The sequence below is a fragment of the Apus apus genome, chromosome 5 (genome assembly GCF_020740795.1).
Source record: "Apus apus isolate bApuApu2 chromosome 5, bApuApu2.pri.cur, whole genome shotgun sequence".
In the NCBI taxonomy this organism is placed as follows: Eukaryota; Metazoa; Chordata; class Aves; order Apodiformes; family Apodidae; genus Apus; species Apus apus.
The window spans coordinates 63,167,681-63,187,602 of NC_067286.1; the positions used below are offsets into that span (position 1 = coordinate 63,167,681).

Sequence of the window (19,922 nt, forward strand, 5' to 3'; positions counted from 1 at the left end):
AGAGTGAAAAAGGTGGCGAGACTTCTATCATTCCCCGGGAAGAGGTTCTTCTTGCCTTGGTGGCCGCCAAGCCGCGCGCAGGGCAGGCGGTGGGAGCGGGGCTCCTGGAGAACGCTCTGGCCAGCCCCGAGGGTGGCAGGGAGGGCACAGCTTGGGCGGGATGTGGCTTCCCAGGGCCCAGCGCCGTGTGGGACACATCCTGCCCACCGACACCAACACCGACCACCCACCCCTCCGGCCGCCGGGATTTTTCAGGAAGCCCGTCGGCCTCGGCGGGATGTATGGATCAGCGGGTGGAGAGCTAAAGGAAGCGGGCAGCATTCGCATTTTATTTCACCGTTTGGTGCAGGTTCAGACCCTTGATTGAAAAGCCAGCTCCCGTTTTTCCCAGGTGCGCGGATGAGCAGGACGGGGGGGGAACCAGCCCATCCCCAGCGCGGCCCACGGGCCGCCGCGCTCAGGGCAGGACCTTCAACCTGGGACACCCCCAGCGTCGAGCAAAGAAATCAACCCCGAGAGGCAGCAGGACGGGCCCACGGGGCAGAACCCGCCTTCCCCGCGGGTCGGGGACGCGGGGTTTCCAGGGGGCCGGGAGAAACAAACGCCGGGATGGGCTCAGCGGGGCCCCGCGGAGCTCGGCCGGAGACGGGATCGCGGCTCCGGGGGCTGCTCCCCCAGCCCCGCTCCCCCGGGGGCTGCCCCCCCCAGCCCCGCTCCCCCCAGCCCCGCTCCCCCGGGGGCCGCCCCCCCAGCCCCGCTCCCCCGGGGGCCGCCCCCCCCAGCCCCGCGCCCGCCCCCCCCAGCCGCCCCCCGGCGAGGCCCGGATGTTGGAGCGGCCCCGCTCGCTCCGTCCTTCGCTTCCATAAAAGGCCAAGGGGCCCGGCGGCGCGGGGCGCGTTTTTCCTTTAATTATTCCCCCCCTCCTCCCTCCCTCCCTCCCTCTCCTCCTCCCTCTCCTCCCTCTCGCCGCCCGCCCCTTCTCCTCCCGCGGCGGCCCGGCAGGCAGCGGTGGGGGGCGGCGGGGCAGCGCTGCACCCCCCGATCCCGCCCCTCCGCGCCCCCATCCCACCCCCCCGGGGCCGGGAGGCGGGCTGTGCCTGCCGAGCCCAGCCGTGCCGAGCCGAGCCCAGCCGTGCCGAGCCCAGCCGAGCCGGCGGGCGGGCGCTGAGGCTTGGCTGGCGGTGCAGGAGGCCGGGGCCATGGCGCTGGACGGGATCCGCATGCCGGACGGCTGCTACGCCGACGGGACGTGGGAGCTGAGCGTCCATGTCACCGACCTGAGCCGCGACGTCACCCTGAGGGTCACCGGCGAGATCCACATCGGCGGCGTCATGCTGCGACTCGTCGAGAAACTCGGTGAGCCCCTCGGCGCTTGCCCAGCACCCTGCCCCGGCATCCCCCCCCAGCACCCTGCCCCGGCATCCCCCCCCAGCACCCTGCCCCGGCATCCCCCCCCAGCACCCTGCCCCGGCATCCCCCCCCAGCACCCTGCCCCGGCATCCCCCCCCAGCACCCTGCCCCGGCATCCCCCCTCAGCACCCCGCCCCGGCATCCCCCCTCAGCACCCTGCCCCGGCATCCCCCCCCAGCACCCTGCCCCGGCATCCCCCCCAGCACCCTGCCCCGGGCCCTGCTTCAGCTCCCGGCACCCTGCCCCACTGCAGGGCTCTAGCATCGAGGACCTTGCCCCTGCAGCCAAGATCCTGCCCCAGCGCTGGGTTTGAACACCCAGGATTCTGCCCCAGCACCCAGTGCAGTGCTTCAGCTCCCAGCACCCTGCACCCTGCCCCAGCACCCTGCACCCTGCCTCAGCACCCTGCCCCAGTGCAGTGCTTCAGCTCCCAGCACCCTGGATCCTGCCCCAGCACCCTGCATCCTGCCCCAGCACCCTGCCCCAGTACAGTGCTTCAGCTCCCAGCACCCTGGATCCTGCCCCAGCACTCTGCTTTAACTCCCTGAATCCTGCCCCAGCACCCTGCCCCAGTGCAGTGCTTCAGCTCCCAGCACCCTGCATCCTGCCCCAGCACTCTGCTTTAACTCCCCGGATCCTGCCCCAGCACCCTGGATCCTGCCCCAGCACCCTGCCCCAGTACAGTGCTTCAGCTCCCAGCACCCCGGATCCTGCCCCAGCACCCTGCCCCAGTGCAGTGCTTCAGCTCCCAGCACCCTGCATCCTGCCCCAGCACTCTGCTTTAACTCCCCAGATCCTGCCCCAGCACCCTGGATCCTGCCCCAGCACCCTGCCCCAGTACAGTGCTTCAGCTCCCAGCACCCCGGATCCTGCCCCAGCACCCTGCCCCAGTACAGTGCTTCAGCTCCCAGCACCCCGGATCCTGCCCCAGCACCCTGCCCCAGCACCCTGCCCCAGTGCAGTGCTTCAGCTCCCAGCATCCCGGATCCTGCCCCAGCACCTTGCCCCAGTGCAGTGCTTCAGCTCCCAGCACCTCAGATCCTGCCCCAGCACTGTACTTAAACTCTCACCGTCCTGCCCCAGCACCCAGGATTCTGCCCCAGCACTGTGCTTTTAACTCCCAAGATCCTGACCCAGCACCCTGCCCCAGTACAGTGCTTCAGCCCCCAGCACTGTGCTTAAACTCTCACCATCCTGCCCCAGCACTCGGGATCCTGCCCTAGCACCCAGAATTCTGCCCCAGCACTCTGCTTTAACTCCCAGCATCCTGCCCCAGCACCCTGCATCCTGCCCCAGCACAGTACTTCAGCTCCCAGCACCCAGGATCCTGCCCTAGCACCCAGAATTCTGCCCCAGCACTCTGCTTTAACTCCCAGCATCCTGCCCCAAGCACCCTACCCCGATACAGTGCTTTGAGCACCCAGGACTCTGCCCCTGCTCCCTGCCCCAGGACTGTGCTTCAGCTCCCAGCAACCCAGCATTCTGTCCCAGTACTGTCCTTTAGCTCCAAGCAGCCTGCCCTGCACCCTGCCTGCCCCAGCACCCCATCTCAGCACCCTGCCCAGCACCCAGTCCCCTCCCCGGGCTGCCCCTCTCTCCTGTGCACCCTCCACCCCTCAGCTCCCACCCCCCCCAGCACCCTGTGCTGCCGCCTCGGGCCAAAACCAGCCAAACTTTTACTCCCCCGGGGCCGGTTTGCTTGTGGCAGGGCCTCAACCCCAATCCAGCAGCTGCTGTACACGCTGGGTTTTACGCCAAGATGGGAAACATCTTCATTTATGGGGTGCTGGGAGGGAATTTTATGGGTGCTCTGCCATTCGCAGAGAAGTTTTTAATTCTGAAGTTGTCGCTGGTGCTTTGAGCAAGGAAAAGTGCCTTCTGAGGGCCCTTTGTGGAATGTGGGGTGAGCAGCAGGGTGGCACGGGGGTGGCTTGGGACTGGGGACACCACAGCGTGTAGTGGCCTTCGGGATGCACACCTGGACAAAGAGCCCGTTTGTCCGGGACGCGTGGGAACAGGCGGCCGGGGTGGCTTTTGTGATGGAGCAGCCAGCTTGGGCACCCAAAGGCAGTGCCCCGACCCGCCAAAAGCCCCGCCAAGCCTCCCCCTGGGCTTTTTATCAGCCCTTTATGGCTCGGGTGTGTTTACTCAACGGTATAGTCCGGGCTGATTACTGTAATTGCTCAAATAAAATATTAATTGCGAGGTCCCCGCGCGTGCCTGCGGCTGTGGGAGTAGCAGAGCTGTCAGCTGCCGGTCCCGTTGCAACACAGAACCCTGGTGCAGCTTTAAAAGTATCATCCTCCACCATGCTTAGGTTTTGATTTATTCGTTATCTGAAGCTAAAGGAAGGAAGAGAGGGATATAAGTATGCTTGTTTCGAAAGGAAGCAAGCGCTCGCATCAAAGGGTTGCGTGCTGGAGGTAGCCTTGACTCTCTGGAAGCTTGATTATTTGTTGTTATTTTTGTGCTGGAGTTGCAGAAAGGTTTGCTGAAGTTGAGCCACTCGGTGGCTAAGGGAAAAAAAAAAACAAAAAAACAGCTTTCTAGAAATTATTAAAATACCTCATCCTGTTGGTCACAAACGAAGGAGCGATGCTCGGGGCTGGAGACGCCAGAGCAGAGTCGGGCCTGCCTGGTGTGCACGGGGACGAAGCCCAGCGAGGACCTAAATTAGAGCCTGATGTCATGCATCCCCCCCCCCCCCACCCCCTTAAACGTGTTTGCCCGGATCCTCTCAACTTGTTAAATTAGGGATTGTATGAGAGGGAAGGAATGCAGCGGCCGCAGCGCCGGGCCCGGCCTGGGGATGGTGCTCCCTGGAGGGCTCATTCCCAGTGCCCCCCTTCCCAACGCTGTCAAGACCCGCCGATATCTCCAGCTGTTGCCTTCCCGTTCCCCTTGGCTTTTGTCGCCGAGCCAAGCTCTACGTATTTAGTTCCTTTTAATCTTCCTGCGTGTCAGCTCTTCCAGCCCTCTCATTATTTTTATGGCTCTTCTTTGAGCTCCTGCCAGTTGATCAGGGTCGGGTTTAGCAGAGCAGGGTGGGACGGGACTCGCTCCTCACCCTCGTGTGCCTCCTCAATGCCCTCCTTCATCCAGCTTCTGCCACTGCTTCTTCTCCAGATACATTATTTTTGCATTTTTTCCACATTGAAACCCTTCCCCTGCATTTTTAAGCTGTCATTCCTCTGTCCCTACTGGTGTTGGGTTAACTCCCAGTGTTAAAAAAATCACTCATCTTCTGCAAAGCTGCTTTTTGCTGTGAGTTTTAAAGGAAACACCTTAAAAATAAAAGTTTCCTTGCAGCTCTGGGACCCCTGATGGGCTGCATCGTGGTGGGGAGGAAGGTTGGGGGGGACTTTTCCTCGGGCAAGGGGTTTGCCAGCTCCATCCTTTGGGACAAACCTCCCACAGGCTTCATGCTGCCGGAGGGCAGGAAAAGCAGATTTTTGTGGCCTGCCCAGAGTTTCATTGAAGTTCAGGGCATTGCTTTGAGTTTGCAGCAGATCAGCGCTTCTCTGGTTGTAGGATGCTGGTAGAAGCTCTTCAACCATGAGGGAGTTGTGGGTGGGAAATGCCTTCCCTCTTCCCAGCAGGGAGGGGAGCTTGGGAAGGGGAAAATGAGATTTACGAGTGTATTTTCTGACGTTTCTGGGTGAAAAATATGGAAATAAATAGCCTTTTATTTGCCTTGGAGGGGGCTGGGGTGCATGGGAGACACATTTTGGGCTGCCACGCTCAGAGAGGGAAGGCAGGAAAGTGTCTCCTGCCTAATGGCAAGGCTGCAGGTATCAGTCAATCTCGTGAACTCGGTCCTTGCCTGCGCGGAGCGGCTGCGGTCGGACTCTTTGGGAACAGGCAATTAAAATCTGTCACTAGACCAGGCAGAGATTGGAAAAAACCCAAGTGGCAGATAGGGATTCTGGTTACTCAAGTGAATTGCAATGACCTGTTGGCTCCCCTGTTATTTATCACCCCGCTGGATTAAACCACTTCATTAATTGAGCCGCGCCGGGCGCTTGGCAGAGTCATCCCTGAAAAACAGGCAAAAAAAACTGCTGAGGTTTTAGAAACAGAAGCATTTAGTTGGTCCGTGCGGGTTGAGGGTCTGTACTGGAAACTCCTGGTGCTCACTCAGGGTTTTTTAGGAATTTTGCCACTGTTTACTTACTTACAAACAAGACAAAAAAAAAGGAGGCTCAAAATCGCTGGGAGCAGAGGAAGGAAGGAAGTGAACGCAGGTTATTGTTGTTGTCAACTTCAGGCTGTTTTAAAACACATGCAAGAAAAAAACCTCTGCTCTTTTGAAATGCACTTGGGAGGAGGTTTGTGGGCTATATGGTAAGTGCAGGATTGTGTTGGAATGCTCTGTATGGTAGTGGGAATAAAAGAAGAGCTGACAGAAGCAGGGAAAGGGGGGACAAATGGTGGCTGGCAGAGGAACGGCTCAAGACAAATGACCTAAATGTGCACTGAGCAGATTCATAAAGTCATGGAGAGAAGTTTTGCAGTGGAAATGCAGGTTTCTCTGTAGGTTCCTTGGATGGGCAAGATATGCCTGGCAGCTGGTTCCAGCTGTGGGGGCTTGCTGGGAGCTCTGGGAGAGGACCAAGCACCTTTACGGCTTGGTACCTTCAGAAAATGGGTAAGTGAATGAGAAAAACCCAGCTAGGTTTGGAATTACCGCAGATTTCCAGATGGAAAGGGTTAATTCTTGCTGCTTCACCCAGCCAAGGCAGGAGGAGGATGATTGAGGTGCTACCTGGAAGGTGGTGGGATCCTGGTTTTATCCAGCCAAGATGGGCTACACTGGAGATAAATGTCCAGGCAAGCCCCTCACCCTCCATAGGGAGCTGCTGATAATGGCAGCAGTGATGACATCTTCTAAGGCCTTGGGGTTTTTGTGAATCATGTCTTTGATAAGGGTTTGGGCAACTGATTTAAACTTCATTGTTCCCATGGGCAGCTCCTCTGCTATCTCCTTTCCACCCCTTGGGAGAGGGTGGGATGTCACCTGGGGACCAGCACAGGAGTTGTCACAGGCAGGTTGTTTTGTTTTAGGTGTTGGAGCTCTTTCTTTTGCTGATTTTAGCCTGCAGATGTGTCTGGGATTGACCTGAGGGGCTCAGTGCGCCATGAAATGGACCATGCCCGTGTCATCTTGCCAATGACTTCAGCCATACTCCTCACAAGATCGATTGAAAATACTGGTGCTCTCCCTCTTAAGTCTCTTTTTCTTAATGGCCCCCTTCAAAGGTTATGAATAAAACACCAAGAAAGTGCAGGGTCATTGATTTCCCCAGGTTTGGGGTTGAGGTTTTTGGTGTGCTTACATAAACGCTGTGAGCTGGCGTGAGACTTGCTCTGGAAATTCTTTGCTTTGAAGCTGGAATGAACTCTTTGAAACAGCTTAAGGCTACGTTAAAGAAATGCAGAGTCCTTGTCCCAGCCCATTGCTGTTGCAGACACCAGGCAGGATGTCTGCAGAGCTGTCTTGCAGGTGACTTGCTTGTTTTGCCATGGACTTTTCCAGGGAGACTTGGGTAGTGGCTCAGTAGGTGACTCTGTGTGCTTTGCTATTAGAAGACCCAGAAGTGTGCCCAGAGGGCCAAAAGGCCACCAGCATCCTGGCTTGTGTCAGCACTAGAGAGGCCAACAGGATCAGGCAGGGATTGTCCCCTTGTGCTGGGCACTGGTGAGGGGGCACCTTGAATCCTGGGGTCAGTTCTGGGCCCCTCACCACAAGAAAGACATGGAGGGGCTGGAGCGTGTCCAGAGAAGGGCAAGGGAGCTGGGGAAGGGGCTGGAGCACAAGTGTGAGGAGGAGCAGCTGAGGGAGCTGGGGGTGTCCAGCCTGGAGACAAGGAGGCTGAGGGGAGACCTGCTGGCTCTGCAGCTGCCTGAGAGGAGGTTGGAGCCAGGGGGGTCAGGCTCTGCTCCCCGGGAACAAGTGATGGGACAAGAGCAAACAGCCTCAAGTTGTGCCAGAGGAGGTTTAGATTGGATCTTGGGAACAATTTCTTCCCCAAAGGGCTGTCAGGCCCTGGCCCAGGCTGCCCAGGGCAGGGGTGGAGTCCCCATCCCTGGAGGGATTTCCAAGCCCTGTAGATGTGGTGCTGAGGGACATGGGGCAGTGGTGGCCTTGGCAGGGCTGGGCTAATGGTTGGACTTGGTGATCTGAAAGGTCTTTTCCAGCGAAAATGACTCTGTGATTCCTGCGCTTCCCGTAAATACTTATCAGAGCATCAGTGCTTGGTGCCTGGAGTATGGTTGGGGCCTTTCTCCAGTCTGTGCCACCAGGGTGACAGCTGAGCATCTTCCTCCCCAAGCTCTGCAGATGCTGGTCTGGCCTCCAGCTGTCTGTCAAGAGACAACAAGGATGTTTCGCTTCAAAATCAGTGCTTGGTCACTTCTCAGTATTGCTTTTCAAGTACCTGGCATTCACGAGAGGACTCTGAGTGCCATTTAATACCCCAGCTGGCTGGGCAGAAGCTGTTTGTATTCTCCTTGAGCTGGGGTGGTGAGTGGTTGTCTCAAATAACGTGCTAAATGGCAGTGGTGTTTGCTGCCGGCGGCAGCTCAAGCTGCTGTGGTTTGGGCAGGCGGGGCTGCTCCGTCACTCCCTGCTCCAGGTTTCCCCAGGAAACTTCATCCTAGGCTGTTAAAGGGCAAAACCTGCATAGGTGGGATGGTGAGCAGAGAAGATGGGGGAGGAACAGGCATGCTGCTGGGCTCAGATGTCCTCCTGCTCCAGAAATAGGCAGTGATTTGGGGCTGGTTTGAGGTGAAGGTGCATGGATGAAGGTGAAGGCTGCTGGATGCCCCGGGAAGGGATGCCCCGGGAAGGGATGCCCCAGGCAGGGATGCCCCAGGTAGGGATACCCCAGGTATGGATGCCCCAGGCAGGGATGCCCCAGGTAGGGATACCCCATGCAGGGATGCTCCCGCCTCAGCAGCATCTTCAAGGAGACCACATTCAAGGAGACCACAGAGCTGCTAATGCACCCTCCATTTACATATTGCCACTTGATTCATTGCTGCTTGATTAATATCTTTGCTAGCAACCTCTGCTGAATCCTTATCCCCCCAATAACACATTTTTAATAACATTAAAGTGACAATATGCAAATGCCTTTAACACAGATGCTCCCTTGGCCGTGCGCATTGATTTGTGTAGGTCTCTTTACATCCAGCTCTGGCCTTCAGGAAACTTCCACGTAGGCCCACACCAAATGACAGCATTGTGGCTCCAATAATGTCCTCTTTGTTAGCCGAAGTGGAATATTGGGCTGAACTGCCAATAGCCAGAGGAATTTGGGGCGGGGGTAGGTAGGAGCTGTACACAGGCAGCTCCAAGCCGCGGTCACGGCAGTTAAATATTTCTACCCAGAGTGGCAAGGACTCCTTGGAAGCAAGTAAGAAATAAATTCAGTTTTAAAATTGTATTTCTATTGATTTTTTTCTTAAATTTTATTTAATTTATTAATTCTTTCACTATGAGCCATCTGCTTTGGTTCAAACGAGCCCATCCGACGACACAGATCCCAGTGGGAGGGGGCAGAGAGCGGGAGGTGGCAGCAGCGTTCCCGCGAATACCAGAGCCTGGGTTTGTCCCACCACAGACAGGAAATTGTTGGGTTTGCTGCTCCCACCCAGCCCAAATCAGTAGTTTCCTCTTCCAGCTCCTTCAGGTTTCGATTTGATGTGAGGAGCTGCAGTCGCGTCGCTCCAAGGGAGCTAAAGTGATAGAAATCATCGCGTTCGTGCACTTCCCTTTTTTTCCCCCTTTCTTCCCCCCCCCATAGCCATCCTTCCCTTCTCCACCAGGGTTTGCATTTCACCCAGGCATCTGGTGGAGTCTCAACCATCAAAACCCCCAAACAAACGGTACTTAAAATAGTTTAATATTTTTTATATAGAAGCCAAATGCCTCTGGGCATCCCCAACAGGGATTTCTGAACCCTCTTTCTATCCTGTTACATGTGTGATGGTTGCATCCATAACAGGGACTGTCCTCTGGATACCAGGGTAAAATCATGCCCCACCTCTAATTTTTGGGGTAGAAAAATGGCATTTGGTAGCTGTCAGTCTTGCAGCCTGCAAACCCCTGTGGGTTTTGGAGCAACTTCTTGCAAACCCCACGATGGGACATTATAAAAAGCAAACGAGGAACGTGGATTTTAACCCTTTGTCTCTGATTATGGAGGGCAGGGAAAAAAGATTGTGGATAACTGGATGAAACGGTGGATGTTGGGAGTGTTTACCCAGTTGGGAAAGAGCAGAGGGAATGTTTGCACTGCAAACTTCAGTCGTTTCAACATCACTGGTGACAGCACTGCTGGCAGCTCCTATTTTGGGTGCCTTTTTTTTTTTTTTTGGTGGTGGTTTTTCTTACAGGCAAGGGGAAGGAAGGAGATTGATGGTGCTGGTGGCACACAGACTTCTTGTACTGTTAAAGCATCCTAAAGAAGATAAATTTCTTCCTTCTCGTTCTGAAATGTGAATTAATGACAGCTTAGAAAGGGGCAGAGAAACAAAACCGTGCAAAACTACTCAGCTGATGAACCACACACAGAACCACAGAATTCTTCTGGTTGGAAAAGACCTTTCAGATCATCCAGTCCAACCATTAATCCAGCCCTGCCAAGGCCACCACTAACCCACGTCCCTCAGCACCACATCTACACAGCTTTGAAATCCCTCCAGGGATGGGGACTCCCCCCCTGCCCTGGGCAGCCTGGGCCAGGGCCTGACAGCCCTTTGGGGAAGAAATTGTTCCCAAGATCCAACCCAAACCTCCCCTGGTGCAGCTTGAGGCCATTTCCTCTTGTTCTATTGCTTGTTCCTCTGGAAAACGAGATTTGGTTCTGAATGTTCTTGGTGGCTTTCAGGGTTTTCAGGTGACAAAATCAGGAAAAATACTCAGAACCCCAAACTCCAGCTGGATGGAGAAATAACAGGCTTGAGCAGAGCTGCAGCAACTTTGTTTTTTCTTGCCCAGGTTTGTTTTTTGCATGTTGCTTCAGTTGTCCAGGCTGGAGCTTCCACCAGGTAGAAGTGGGGCAAGGGAAGAAAAGCACCCAGCAAACCAGAGGAAAGCTTCTTTATTTCATTGCTTATTTCCAGAGATCTGTGCTCCTGGGCTTTTCTTGCACTCACCCACTTTCCAGCCAGGTTGCAGCAGCTCTGGGTGCAGCTCGGTGACCGTTCCAATAGGAACCTCAGTCAGGAGTTGTGGGCATGGCACGTCCACATGCCACCATTGGTCCTTCTCCTGCAGGCCAGGTGGGATCTTGGAGACCTCCAGTGTTTGGTAGAACGTGGCTGAATTTGCACGACAGGTTGAGAACAGCATTGGGAGAGGGTGTGTGTGAGCAAACAGACACATCAGCACTTGCATAAACCTTCCCCTTTATAACCTCAAGTGGTTTTTAGCTTGCAAAACAACCAGACAGCAACCAAAAATTCATCTTGCCAATCATTGCATTTTAAAGCTCTACCAGCCGATAATACGTGTTTGTTTGGTGGTTGTTTTCTTCTTTTTGGTTTCTCCCACCTCCTCCCTGCAGCCTTTTGGAAGGGTTGATTGCCCTAAAATCCAAATTCAATTAGAAAGTCTGTGTTTTATGAAATTGCCTGGAAGGAGCTGTCTGACTGTCTTGCTGAGCTTCCCTTCCTCGCTGAGAATACACAGAGCTTTTCTTGCCTTGCCATCCGGTTCCAGAGCCAGTTGCAGCAGACATTGGCTTCTCCACCACCTTCTGTGTCCTGCCCTGTTGCTTTTTGCCTTCAGCTTGGTTGTGTGATGGGCAAGATGGACCCAAACTCAAGGTTAGAGGTCTCGGAGCCCTTTAAAAGTGTGTTGCGAGATGTGATGAAGCTGATTGAACTTAACTGAGGGAGCTGGGGGTGTCCAGCCTGGAGACAAGGAGGTGAGGGGAGACCTGCTGGCTCTGCAGCTGCCTGGGAGGAGGTTGGAGCCAGGGGGGTTGGTCTCTGCTCCCCAGGAACAAGTGACAGAACAAGAGAAAATGGCCTCAAGTTGTGCCAGGGGAGGTTTAATTGGATCTTGGGAACAATTTCTTCCCCAAAGGGTTGTCAGGCCCTGGCCCAGGGCAGTGGTGAGATTAAAAGCTGTGTAGATGTGGTGCTGAGAGACATGGTTTAGTGGTGGCCTTGGCAGTACTGGATTTACAGTTGGAGCTGATGATCCAGAAGGTCTTTTCCAACCAAAACAGTTCTGTGCTTCTGTGATACAGAAAAAAATAAGAGAAATGGTGGGGTTTCATCCCTTCCTCGTGGTATCTCACCATGGCTCTGCAGAGGACCTAAGGCAGAGGCCAGCTTCACCCCAAATCTTGCTTTGCCCCAAAATGTCATCCCAAAACATGTGCAAGTGGTGCAAGGGATGGCTGGTAGCATGTGAAGCACTTTTGGCTGCTGTCACTGCCAGGGAGGGGTGAGGCTCCTTTTCCTTAGATATTGTCCAGTGGGATGCTCTTTGGGAGAAATCTGGAAAGTTTGGTGTCGTTCTCTTGCAGACCAGGGTCCCACCTGGTCTGCAGGAGTAAGACCAATGCTGGCTCCCAGCTTTGGTGTGGGGTGAGGCTGCCCCAGGTTGCACACTCCACTTTCCAGGGGTTTAAGCTTTTATTAGAGATAAAGTCACAGACTGGTTTGGGTGGGTAGGCACCTTAAAGATCATCTAGTTCCAATCCCCCTGCACGGGCAGGGACACCTGCCACTAGACCAGGTTGCTGTTGGAGAGAGTCCATAGGAGGCCACGGAGATGATCTGAGGGCTGGAGCAGCTCTGCCCTGGAGACAGGCTGGGAGAGTTGGGGTGTTCAGCCGGGAGAAGAGAAGGCTCCAGGGAGACCTTAGAGCACCTTCCAGTGCCTGAGGGGGCTGCAGGAAAGCTGGGGAGGGGCTTGGGACAAGGGCAAGGAGGGAGGGGACAAGAGGAGACAGTTTCAAGCTGAAAGAGGGGAGATTGAGATGAGATCTGAGGAAGAAATTCTTTGCTGTGAGGGTGGTGAGATCTCCTGGTGGGCCCAGGCTGCCCAGAGAAGCTGTGGCTGCACCATCCGTGGAAGTGTTCAAGGCCAGATTGGATCATCATCATGAAGGAAACTGCCTGGCCAGAACTGAGCTTCAGCTGAGAAGCTGGGAATTCAGGTTGCCCAGATCCTCCTTTATCTGCCGCCTGCATCCGTCCTGCCAAGTGTCCTCTGGCTCCCTTATCAGCATGATGTCTTTTGGCAGGGACCCTCTTTCTTCACTGGGGATGAGTCAGGATCTCAAACTGCTGGCACGTCACCCTGGGACACTTTTCCTTTTCTGTGAGGGAAGGGAAGTTGGATACAGGGCTGCAGGGTGAGGGAGTGCACGGGCTGGTAGTCAAGGCAGTTGGATGCTCCCTGGAGAAGTGGTTTTCCTTCTTCCCTTCCCCTTCCCTCCCCTCCTGCTGGGTTTCTGTCCAGTACTTCCTATTTTGTGCTGGATGCATCATGGAAACCATGCTCCTTAACTGAATTTCTGCCAGGGCTGGGGATTCCATAGGAGGCAGGTTGCAGCAGTGAAAGCCTCTTTTGGAGGGGTATTTGATGGTGGGGGGAAACACACCCACAAAACAAGGTTGTAAAGATCTTGTTTGAAAAAAAAAGTTTTAAAAGATTTTCAAAATAATTAAAAAACCATCCTTGCTTTTCTTCATTCCCTTCCTCATATAAAAATGGGCAAGCCAAATAGTTCTGGGGTGCAAGGATTTAAAGCCTGTCTGCACAGTACTTGGAAAGACCTTCTTCACTATGAAGGTGGTGAGAGCCTGGCCCAGGTTGCCCAGGGAAGCTGTGGCTGCCCCATCCCTGGCAGTGTTGAAGGGCAGGTTGGATGGGGCTTGGAGCAACCTGGGCTGGTGGGAGGTGTCCCTGCCCACGCAGGGGGGTTGGGACTGGGTGATCTTGAAGGTCCCTCTCAACCCAGACCAGTCTGGGATTCTATGATTCCTGAGCCAATCGGTGCTTTTCACTGTGGGGGTGTTGGGCAGCTGAGGTGGCCCCAACTTTCAGCTCCCCTCAGGTTTTTGTGACATTTCAGCTGGATTCAGCATCAGTGCAAATTCCTCCTCCTGCTCAGGGGTTTAAGCAGGATTGGGGATGGGTGCCCTGAGCAGACAAGCAGCTCAGCAAAACCCATAGACCTCAACAACAAGAAATTAAATAGATGTTGTTATATATTTCAGTATCTATAATGAATTTATGCATAAAACCATCAGAAAAGTACATGGGGCAAACACCATCTGCTGGGTGCACGGCTTGTTTGTGGGACAGCATCAGAGGTGTAAAGCATATTTAAAGGGGGTTTTGCTCTACTTTCTGCAGGTCAGTGGCAGCATTTCAGGGCAGAGGTGCTTGTCAGTGTGTCCAGTGTAAATAAATCATCTGCTGAGACAAATCATTTCAGCCCTAGAAAGAGGAGACATTTGTGTCTCAGTACAAGCAGTGCAAGTAGTAGATCATAGCATCACAGAATGCCAGGTTGAAAGGGACCTCAAAAGATCATCTGGTCCAACTATTAATATAGTTTATAGTTTAGTTTATGGTTTATATAAGTTTATAGTTTAGATTCTGCTGTGGGATCTTAATGACTTACATTTCCAAGTGCTAGTTGAGTAACTCTGTTAACACTGGAAAGAGCTTCCTTCCTCCAGTTTACTTTAAAAAAAAAAAATCAAAAAGGAAAAGTAACTTTCAGGCCTGTTGGGTTTTTCTCTTTTCCCTGAAGCCTGCATGTGGACCTGGCTCTGGTGAGATGCTGGAAGGCTCAGCATCCCACGGGATGAGCAGGGATGGAGGAGCGAAGCCCTGCACTGCCAGGGCTTTGTTGTTTTGCTTTTTGCAAAGATGCTCATTAATGGTGTGGGCTTGTGCAGTGTCCCTGCTCCTCACATGGGTTATGGAACAACACCAGTGATTTAGAAACCAAGAGGTGAAACTTCATGGGTGGTTGCCCCTTGCTGCTGAGCTGTGTACACGGTGGGCTCCTCAGGAGGAGGGTTTCAGAGAATCATAGAATGGTTTGAGTTGGAAGGGACCTTCAAGACCATCTAGTTCCAACCCCCTGCATGGGCAGGGACACCTCCCACCAGACCAGGCTGCTCCAAGCCCCATCCAACCTGCCCTTCAACACTGCCAAGGATGGGGCAGCCACAGCTTCTCTGGGCAGCCTGGGCCAGGGTCTCACCACCCTCACAGCAAAAAATTTCTTCCTCATGTCTCATCTCAATCTCCCCTTTTCCAGTTTTAATCCATCACCCCTTGTCCTCTCACTATAAGCCCTTGTCCAAAGTCCTTCCCAGCTTTCCTGAGAACTTGTTGCTTTTAAGCAACAAAAAAATTGACCACTGCATTTTTTTGGTCACCTCCTCAGTTACCACCCCTGCCCCATGGAGACCTGGGCTCGCCCTTGTAAACCTCACTTCAAACCCAACAAAAGGACCCTTCAGTTCCCAGCAGTGCAGCAGCACATCCCCTCCTTAGCAGAAGACCCTCCCTAATTTTTCTGAGCAAAGACACGTTGAACATCTACATTCAGCCTTGTGTCCAGATCTGCTCGGTGTCCTCCACAGGTTGTTTTTGTCTTGTTCTCCTCCTCTTTTCATTGCTCTTGAATAGCTTGCTGTGAAAACACGGCGTCCTTTGACGTCAGGATTTTGTGCAAATGAACCATGTGTGTCTCCTGGCACGTTGGGATGGGAGGGAGGTCTCCTGCTCTCCGTAGCTTACATGGGAATCACAGCATTTGGAACAAAGCTGCTTTTGTCCATATTTTTGGGGGTGGTTGTTTTTTTTTAACAAGTCAAACTACTTTTGTATGCAAGGAATGTTCTTAGATTTAAATTCCAGCACAGGTCTGCCCTGATTTGGACACCTCCACTGGGGCTGTGTAGATGTTCTCCTGGACATTTGTTCTCCTGAAAACAAAGCAGGGGAAAATATTGGTGATCGTTGCCTGTGGTGGCAAATAGGGGAGAATTCAAGGTACCACTTTGCATTCACCAGTGGGCAAAACCCTTCCACAGGTGGTTGCTGGAGGGTGGCTGCTCTACACTGTATTTTTCATACCCTGGGTTAAATACTTATGGCCTAGTGATTAAAACCTCCTGTTAAATCTCATTAAGAGCATCAGATTGTCATGGCTACAGCTTTATTACAGCAGCCTGACAATAACTTCATAACATATTTAGCTCAGTGTTTCAAAGTATAATTTTTCAAGTGTTGTGACTGGAGGCTGAAGGGATTTTTGTTGCACTTTGAACTTTGCTCTTTGCAATTAAGTCCTCATTGAGGGGTGGGTGGGAGTCTGCTCCAGTGTGCAACATCCCCCAAAAGATTCAAAAACCAGATTCTACCCCAAGACAGTGACCACATCACCCAGCAGAACACATCAGCATTTCTGTTGGGCTCCAGATAAATGAAAATAGCTCTGGGTTTAGTAATTTTTTGCCATAATTGCCCCGAAAGGAGTGGCTTTGGCATGTTTAAAGGAATCTGGGTGTAAGGAGGTCAGTGGGAGTGATGTCCTGTCCCTCCTCAGGGAGCAGTGAGTTCAGCTCTGTAGATACACGTGTGTGTACATACATACTCATAAGCTGTGGGCACAGCTGTGTGTGTGTGTCACACACGTAGCTATGTGCAAAGTTTTTCATGGATAAAGATGTACTTTGATATGTAGATATATATAAATATGTAAAAATACAGTACTAGAAAGGAATGTGCATTTAATGTAGAAATAAATATGTAGAATAATATGAACAGATATGGATATAAATACAGATATAAATGTTATATATATATTTAAAAATCTGGCTTGCTGTTTTTTTCTCTATTTTTTATCACAATGATGTGGTAGCTCAGAAAAAGCTGGTTAGTCTCTGGCATGATAGGATCCCAGTGCATCTGTGGACCAGCAGTGCAGCCTGGGCACGTGTATCTCCTGAAATCCCAATCCCTGCTCCAGCTGGGAGGGCTTTTCATAAGCAAGCAATGATCTAGCAGCCATTCTCAGCAAACCATGGGGGTCTGGAGCCCATCCACTGAGATGGAGAAGGTGGTCCCTGCACCAGGTGGGAGAGAGAAACGAAGCTGGATTGAATGGTTCCATCAGTGGTTTGTGAAAAGTTGATAATTTTAATGACCACTAGAGCAGGCACTGGCTGGAGCTTCTTTCTTCTTCACAGAAAAAACCACTTCTTTATTCCTCATGGAATCAGAGAATGGTTTGGGTTGGAAGGAGCCTTTAGAGGACGTCGAAGTCCAACCCCCTGCAGTGAGCAGGAACATCTTCAACCAGATCAGGTTGCTCAGAACCCCATCCAGCCTGGCGTGGAATGTCTCCAGGGGTGGGGCATCTCCCACCTCTCTGGGCACCCTGGGCCAGTGTTTCACCTCCCTCCGTGTAAAAAAAATCCTTCCTTATATCTCATTGAAATCTGTCCTCTTTTACTTTAAAACCATCACCCCTTGTTCTACCCCAGCACCTCTGGCTTGCTCCATGCGCTGGATTAGCCATTTTTTTTCTGGTACTTCTAAACATCTTGGGAACACCTGCAGTATTCTCTGAACCATGTGAAGAGGTGCCCTCAGACCTCACGACACACGCTGCCTGACGGCGCACGGGGAAGGCACAACCCACCCAAGCAACCACATCACCTTGTGTTCAGTGAGTTGTTGCTGCTTTGGTTTTGTGGTTTGCTTTTTTCTTCCTTTTTTTTGCACTCATAGTCCTCCTCTCCCTTCCAGGTTTTTAAATACTCCTTCCTTGCTTTCCATGCCCCGTGGTGCCTCCTGAAGGGACAGGAGGGTGGAGGGCAGCGTGCATCCAGCTCACCCAGGGCACCCTGGGCTCCCCAGCTATTTATTGCTGGAGGTCTCTTTTCCTTTGAAGGAGTTTTTTCTTCCCTGCCAGCTTCCCAGGAGGGGTGTGTGACCAGCCAACACCCAACCTCCAGCTTGGAGAGCCCCTTGGCTGCTCCTCAGGGCTTGCGAGCGCCAGATTAATGCCTTATCAGCAGGTATTTGAGTTTAAAGGTACTTTAATCCCCCAGCTGCCTCTCGAGCTGTCTGCTGCCTGCAGTTGGAGTTTTAAACGTGCTCTCCACATATTTTGATTTTTTTTTTTTCAATTAGATGTGTCTTGCACATTCGTTTTTTTAAAAAATGAAACCCAGCTGTTGTTTTTTATTTCCATCCTTATAAAAACCCTTGGCCAGTTTCAACCCATCCACTCCAAACTCGTTGAGAAGCTGGAAGGTTGTGGGGATTTTTTCCCCCAACAGGTTACCAAGTATAAAATCACTTTTTGCAAGAGGAAATGCATGGCTTGTGAGTTGGTTCCAGTCCTTTGCACTGTGTCTTTTATATTTATAGCATATATATATGTGTGTGTGTATAAATATACATGTATATATATTTAGATGAGTATATGTATAGTTCATAGAATCACAGACTGGTTTGGGTTGGGTAAAGACCATCCAGTTCCAACCCCCCTGCATGGGCAGGGATACCCCCCACCAGCCCAGGTTGCTCCAAGCCCCATCCAACCTGCCCTTCAACACTGCCAGGGATGGGGCAGCCACAGCTTCCCTGGGAAGTTTATGTGTATATATGTTATATATGCATATATTTTATGTGTGTATATCGTATATATGCATGTATGTTATTTATGTGTATTATATATTATTTATATGTGTATATATATCATGTAAGTGTGTATGTAGGTATGTTTATATGCACAGTATGTTTACATATATATGTGTGTGTGTGTATATATATATATATATATATATATACATATATATATATGAAGGTAATAAATTTGAGGTATTGTGTGGGTAATGGAAAGGCATTTTGCTACCTCACCTTCCCAAGCAGGAATAATCCTCATTAAGAGCAGCCCTGGGAGCACCCTTAAGGCTGGGGAAAGAGCCAGGACCAGGGAGGGCAGCTCTGCTCCTTCTGCTTCCATGGAAGAACAAGCAGGGAGGGATGGGCTTTGGTTGGCCGTGTTTTATGCTGGAGGAGGATGCTCCTTCTGTATTGCTCCCCCGGGAGGGCTGAAGACTTGGACCCATTGCTCTAAAAACCATCAGTTATAATTAAGAAACAAACTGAAGCCTCTGCTTTGGCTGTATCCGCTGCCCCTCCTGAGGTGGAGAATGTTGCAGGGAACCAACTTCAGCTGCACCTCTGTGTTCCCAAAAATCAAACAGAAACCCTTGATGCAAACCAGACAGGCTTGCAGAAGTTCCCAACGTACGTACTCAAGCTTATGCAGGAGCTTTTTCAATGATCTGCCTCCATGTGAAGGTGATGGAGGGGTTCTCAGGCTCTTTGCTGTTCCAGGAATTTAATCAGGGATGTGTCCAGTGACAGAACAAGGGGCATTTGTCTCAAACTGGTAAACAGATGTTTTAACCTAAATAGAAGAACATTCTTCTTTACCCTGAGGGTGACAGAGCCCTGGGACAGGCTGCCCAGGGAGGTTGTGGAGTCTCCATCCCCGGAGACATTCCAAACCCGCCTGGACGTGTTCCTGTGGGATCTGCTCTAGGGGATCCTGCTCTAGCAAGGGGGTTGGACTGGATGATTTTCAGAGGTGCCTTCCAACCCTGAACATTCTGTGAATCTGTGTGTCTGTGAAAGGGGATCTATCCCATAGGAGCCTTTACCAGAGGTGGAGGCCACCACTGCTGGAGCATCCTGCTTTCCAAGTACTAAGTTAGTGAAGTTTAACCATGTGCTGGGGACAGGGAGGAAAAAATTTAAAGATAGGTTTATTTGGTTGTATCTGGTCTCTTTCATGGAAGGAAGGCCCATTTGGAACAGGGGATATTCCAAAATAACAAATGCAGTGTTTATGTAACACTGGAGACTTGTATACTACTGTGAGTAAGTCATAAGCTCATGGAGGGAGCTGCCAAGGGCCAGCAAGGCTTTGGAGGGAAGGAGATCCAGTAGCTGCTGTGGAAGCAGAGTAGAAAAGGAAGTTGAAAAATCCGTGGATCAGCGTGGGAAGGTGTTTGGAGCAGCCAGCTCCTGGGATAAATGGGATCATAGAACCATAGAGTGCTTGGGTTGGGAGGGACCTTAAAGATCATCCAGTCCTACCCCCCTGCCATGGGCAGGGACACCTCCCACCAGCCCAGGTTGCTCCAAGCCCCATCCAACCTGCCCTTCAACACTGCCAGGGATGGGGCAGCCACAGCTTCTCTGGGCAACCCGGCCCAGGGTCTCACCACCCCCACCGTAAAGAATTTCTTCCTCGTGTCTAATCTCAGTCTCCCCTCCTCCTGTTTTGATCCATTCCCTCTTGTCCTTTCACTACAAGCCCTTGTGAAAAGCCTCCCCCAGCTTTCCTGGAGCCCCTTCAGGCTCTGGAAGGTGCTCTAAGGTCTCCCTGGAGCCTTCTCTTCTCCAGGCTGAACACCCCAACTCTCCCAGCCTGTCT

General features: G+C 52.4%; 1 protein-coding gene across 4 annotated transcripts in view; it reads left to right on the forward strand.

Moving 5' to 3' along the window:
• The first annotated feature begins 987 nt into the window (after positions 1 to 987).
• Positions 988 to 19,922, forward strand: part of FERMT2 (FERM domain containing kindlin 2) — a 60,466-nt gene continuing 41,531 nt past the window's right edge. For 3 of the 4 annotated variants that reach the window (XM_051621156.1, XM_051621157.1, XM_051621158.1), the window contains exon 1: positions 988 to 1,356. In XM_051621156.1, coding sequence (XP_051477116.1) covers positions 1,200 to 1,356 — 157 coding nt within the window. In that variant the 5' untranslated portion in view covers positions 988 to 1,199. The remainder of the gene's footprint in view (positions 1,357 to 19,922) is intronic. The other variant, XM_051621159.1, reaches the window with a different exon arrangement.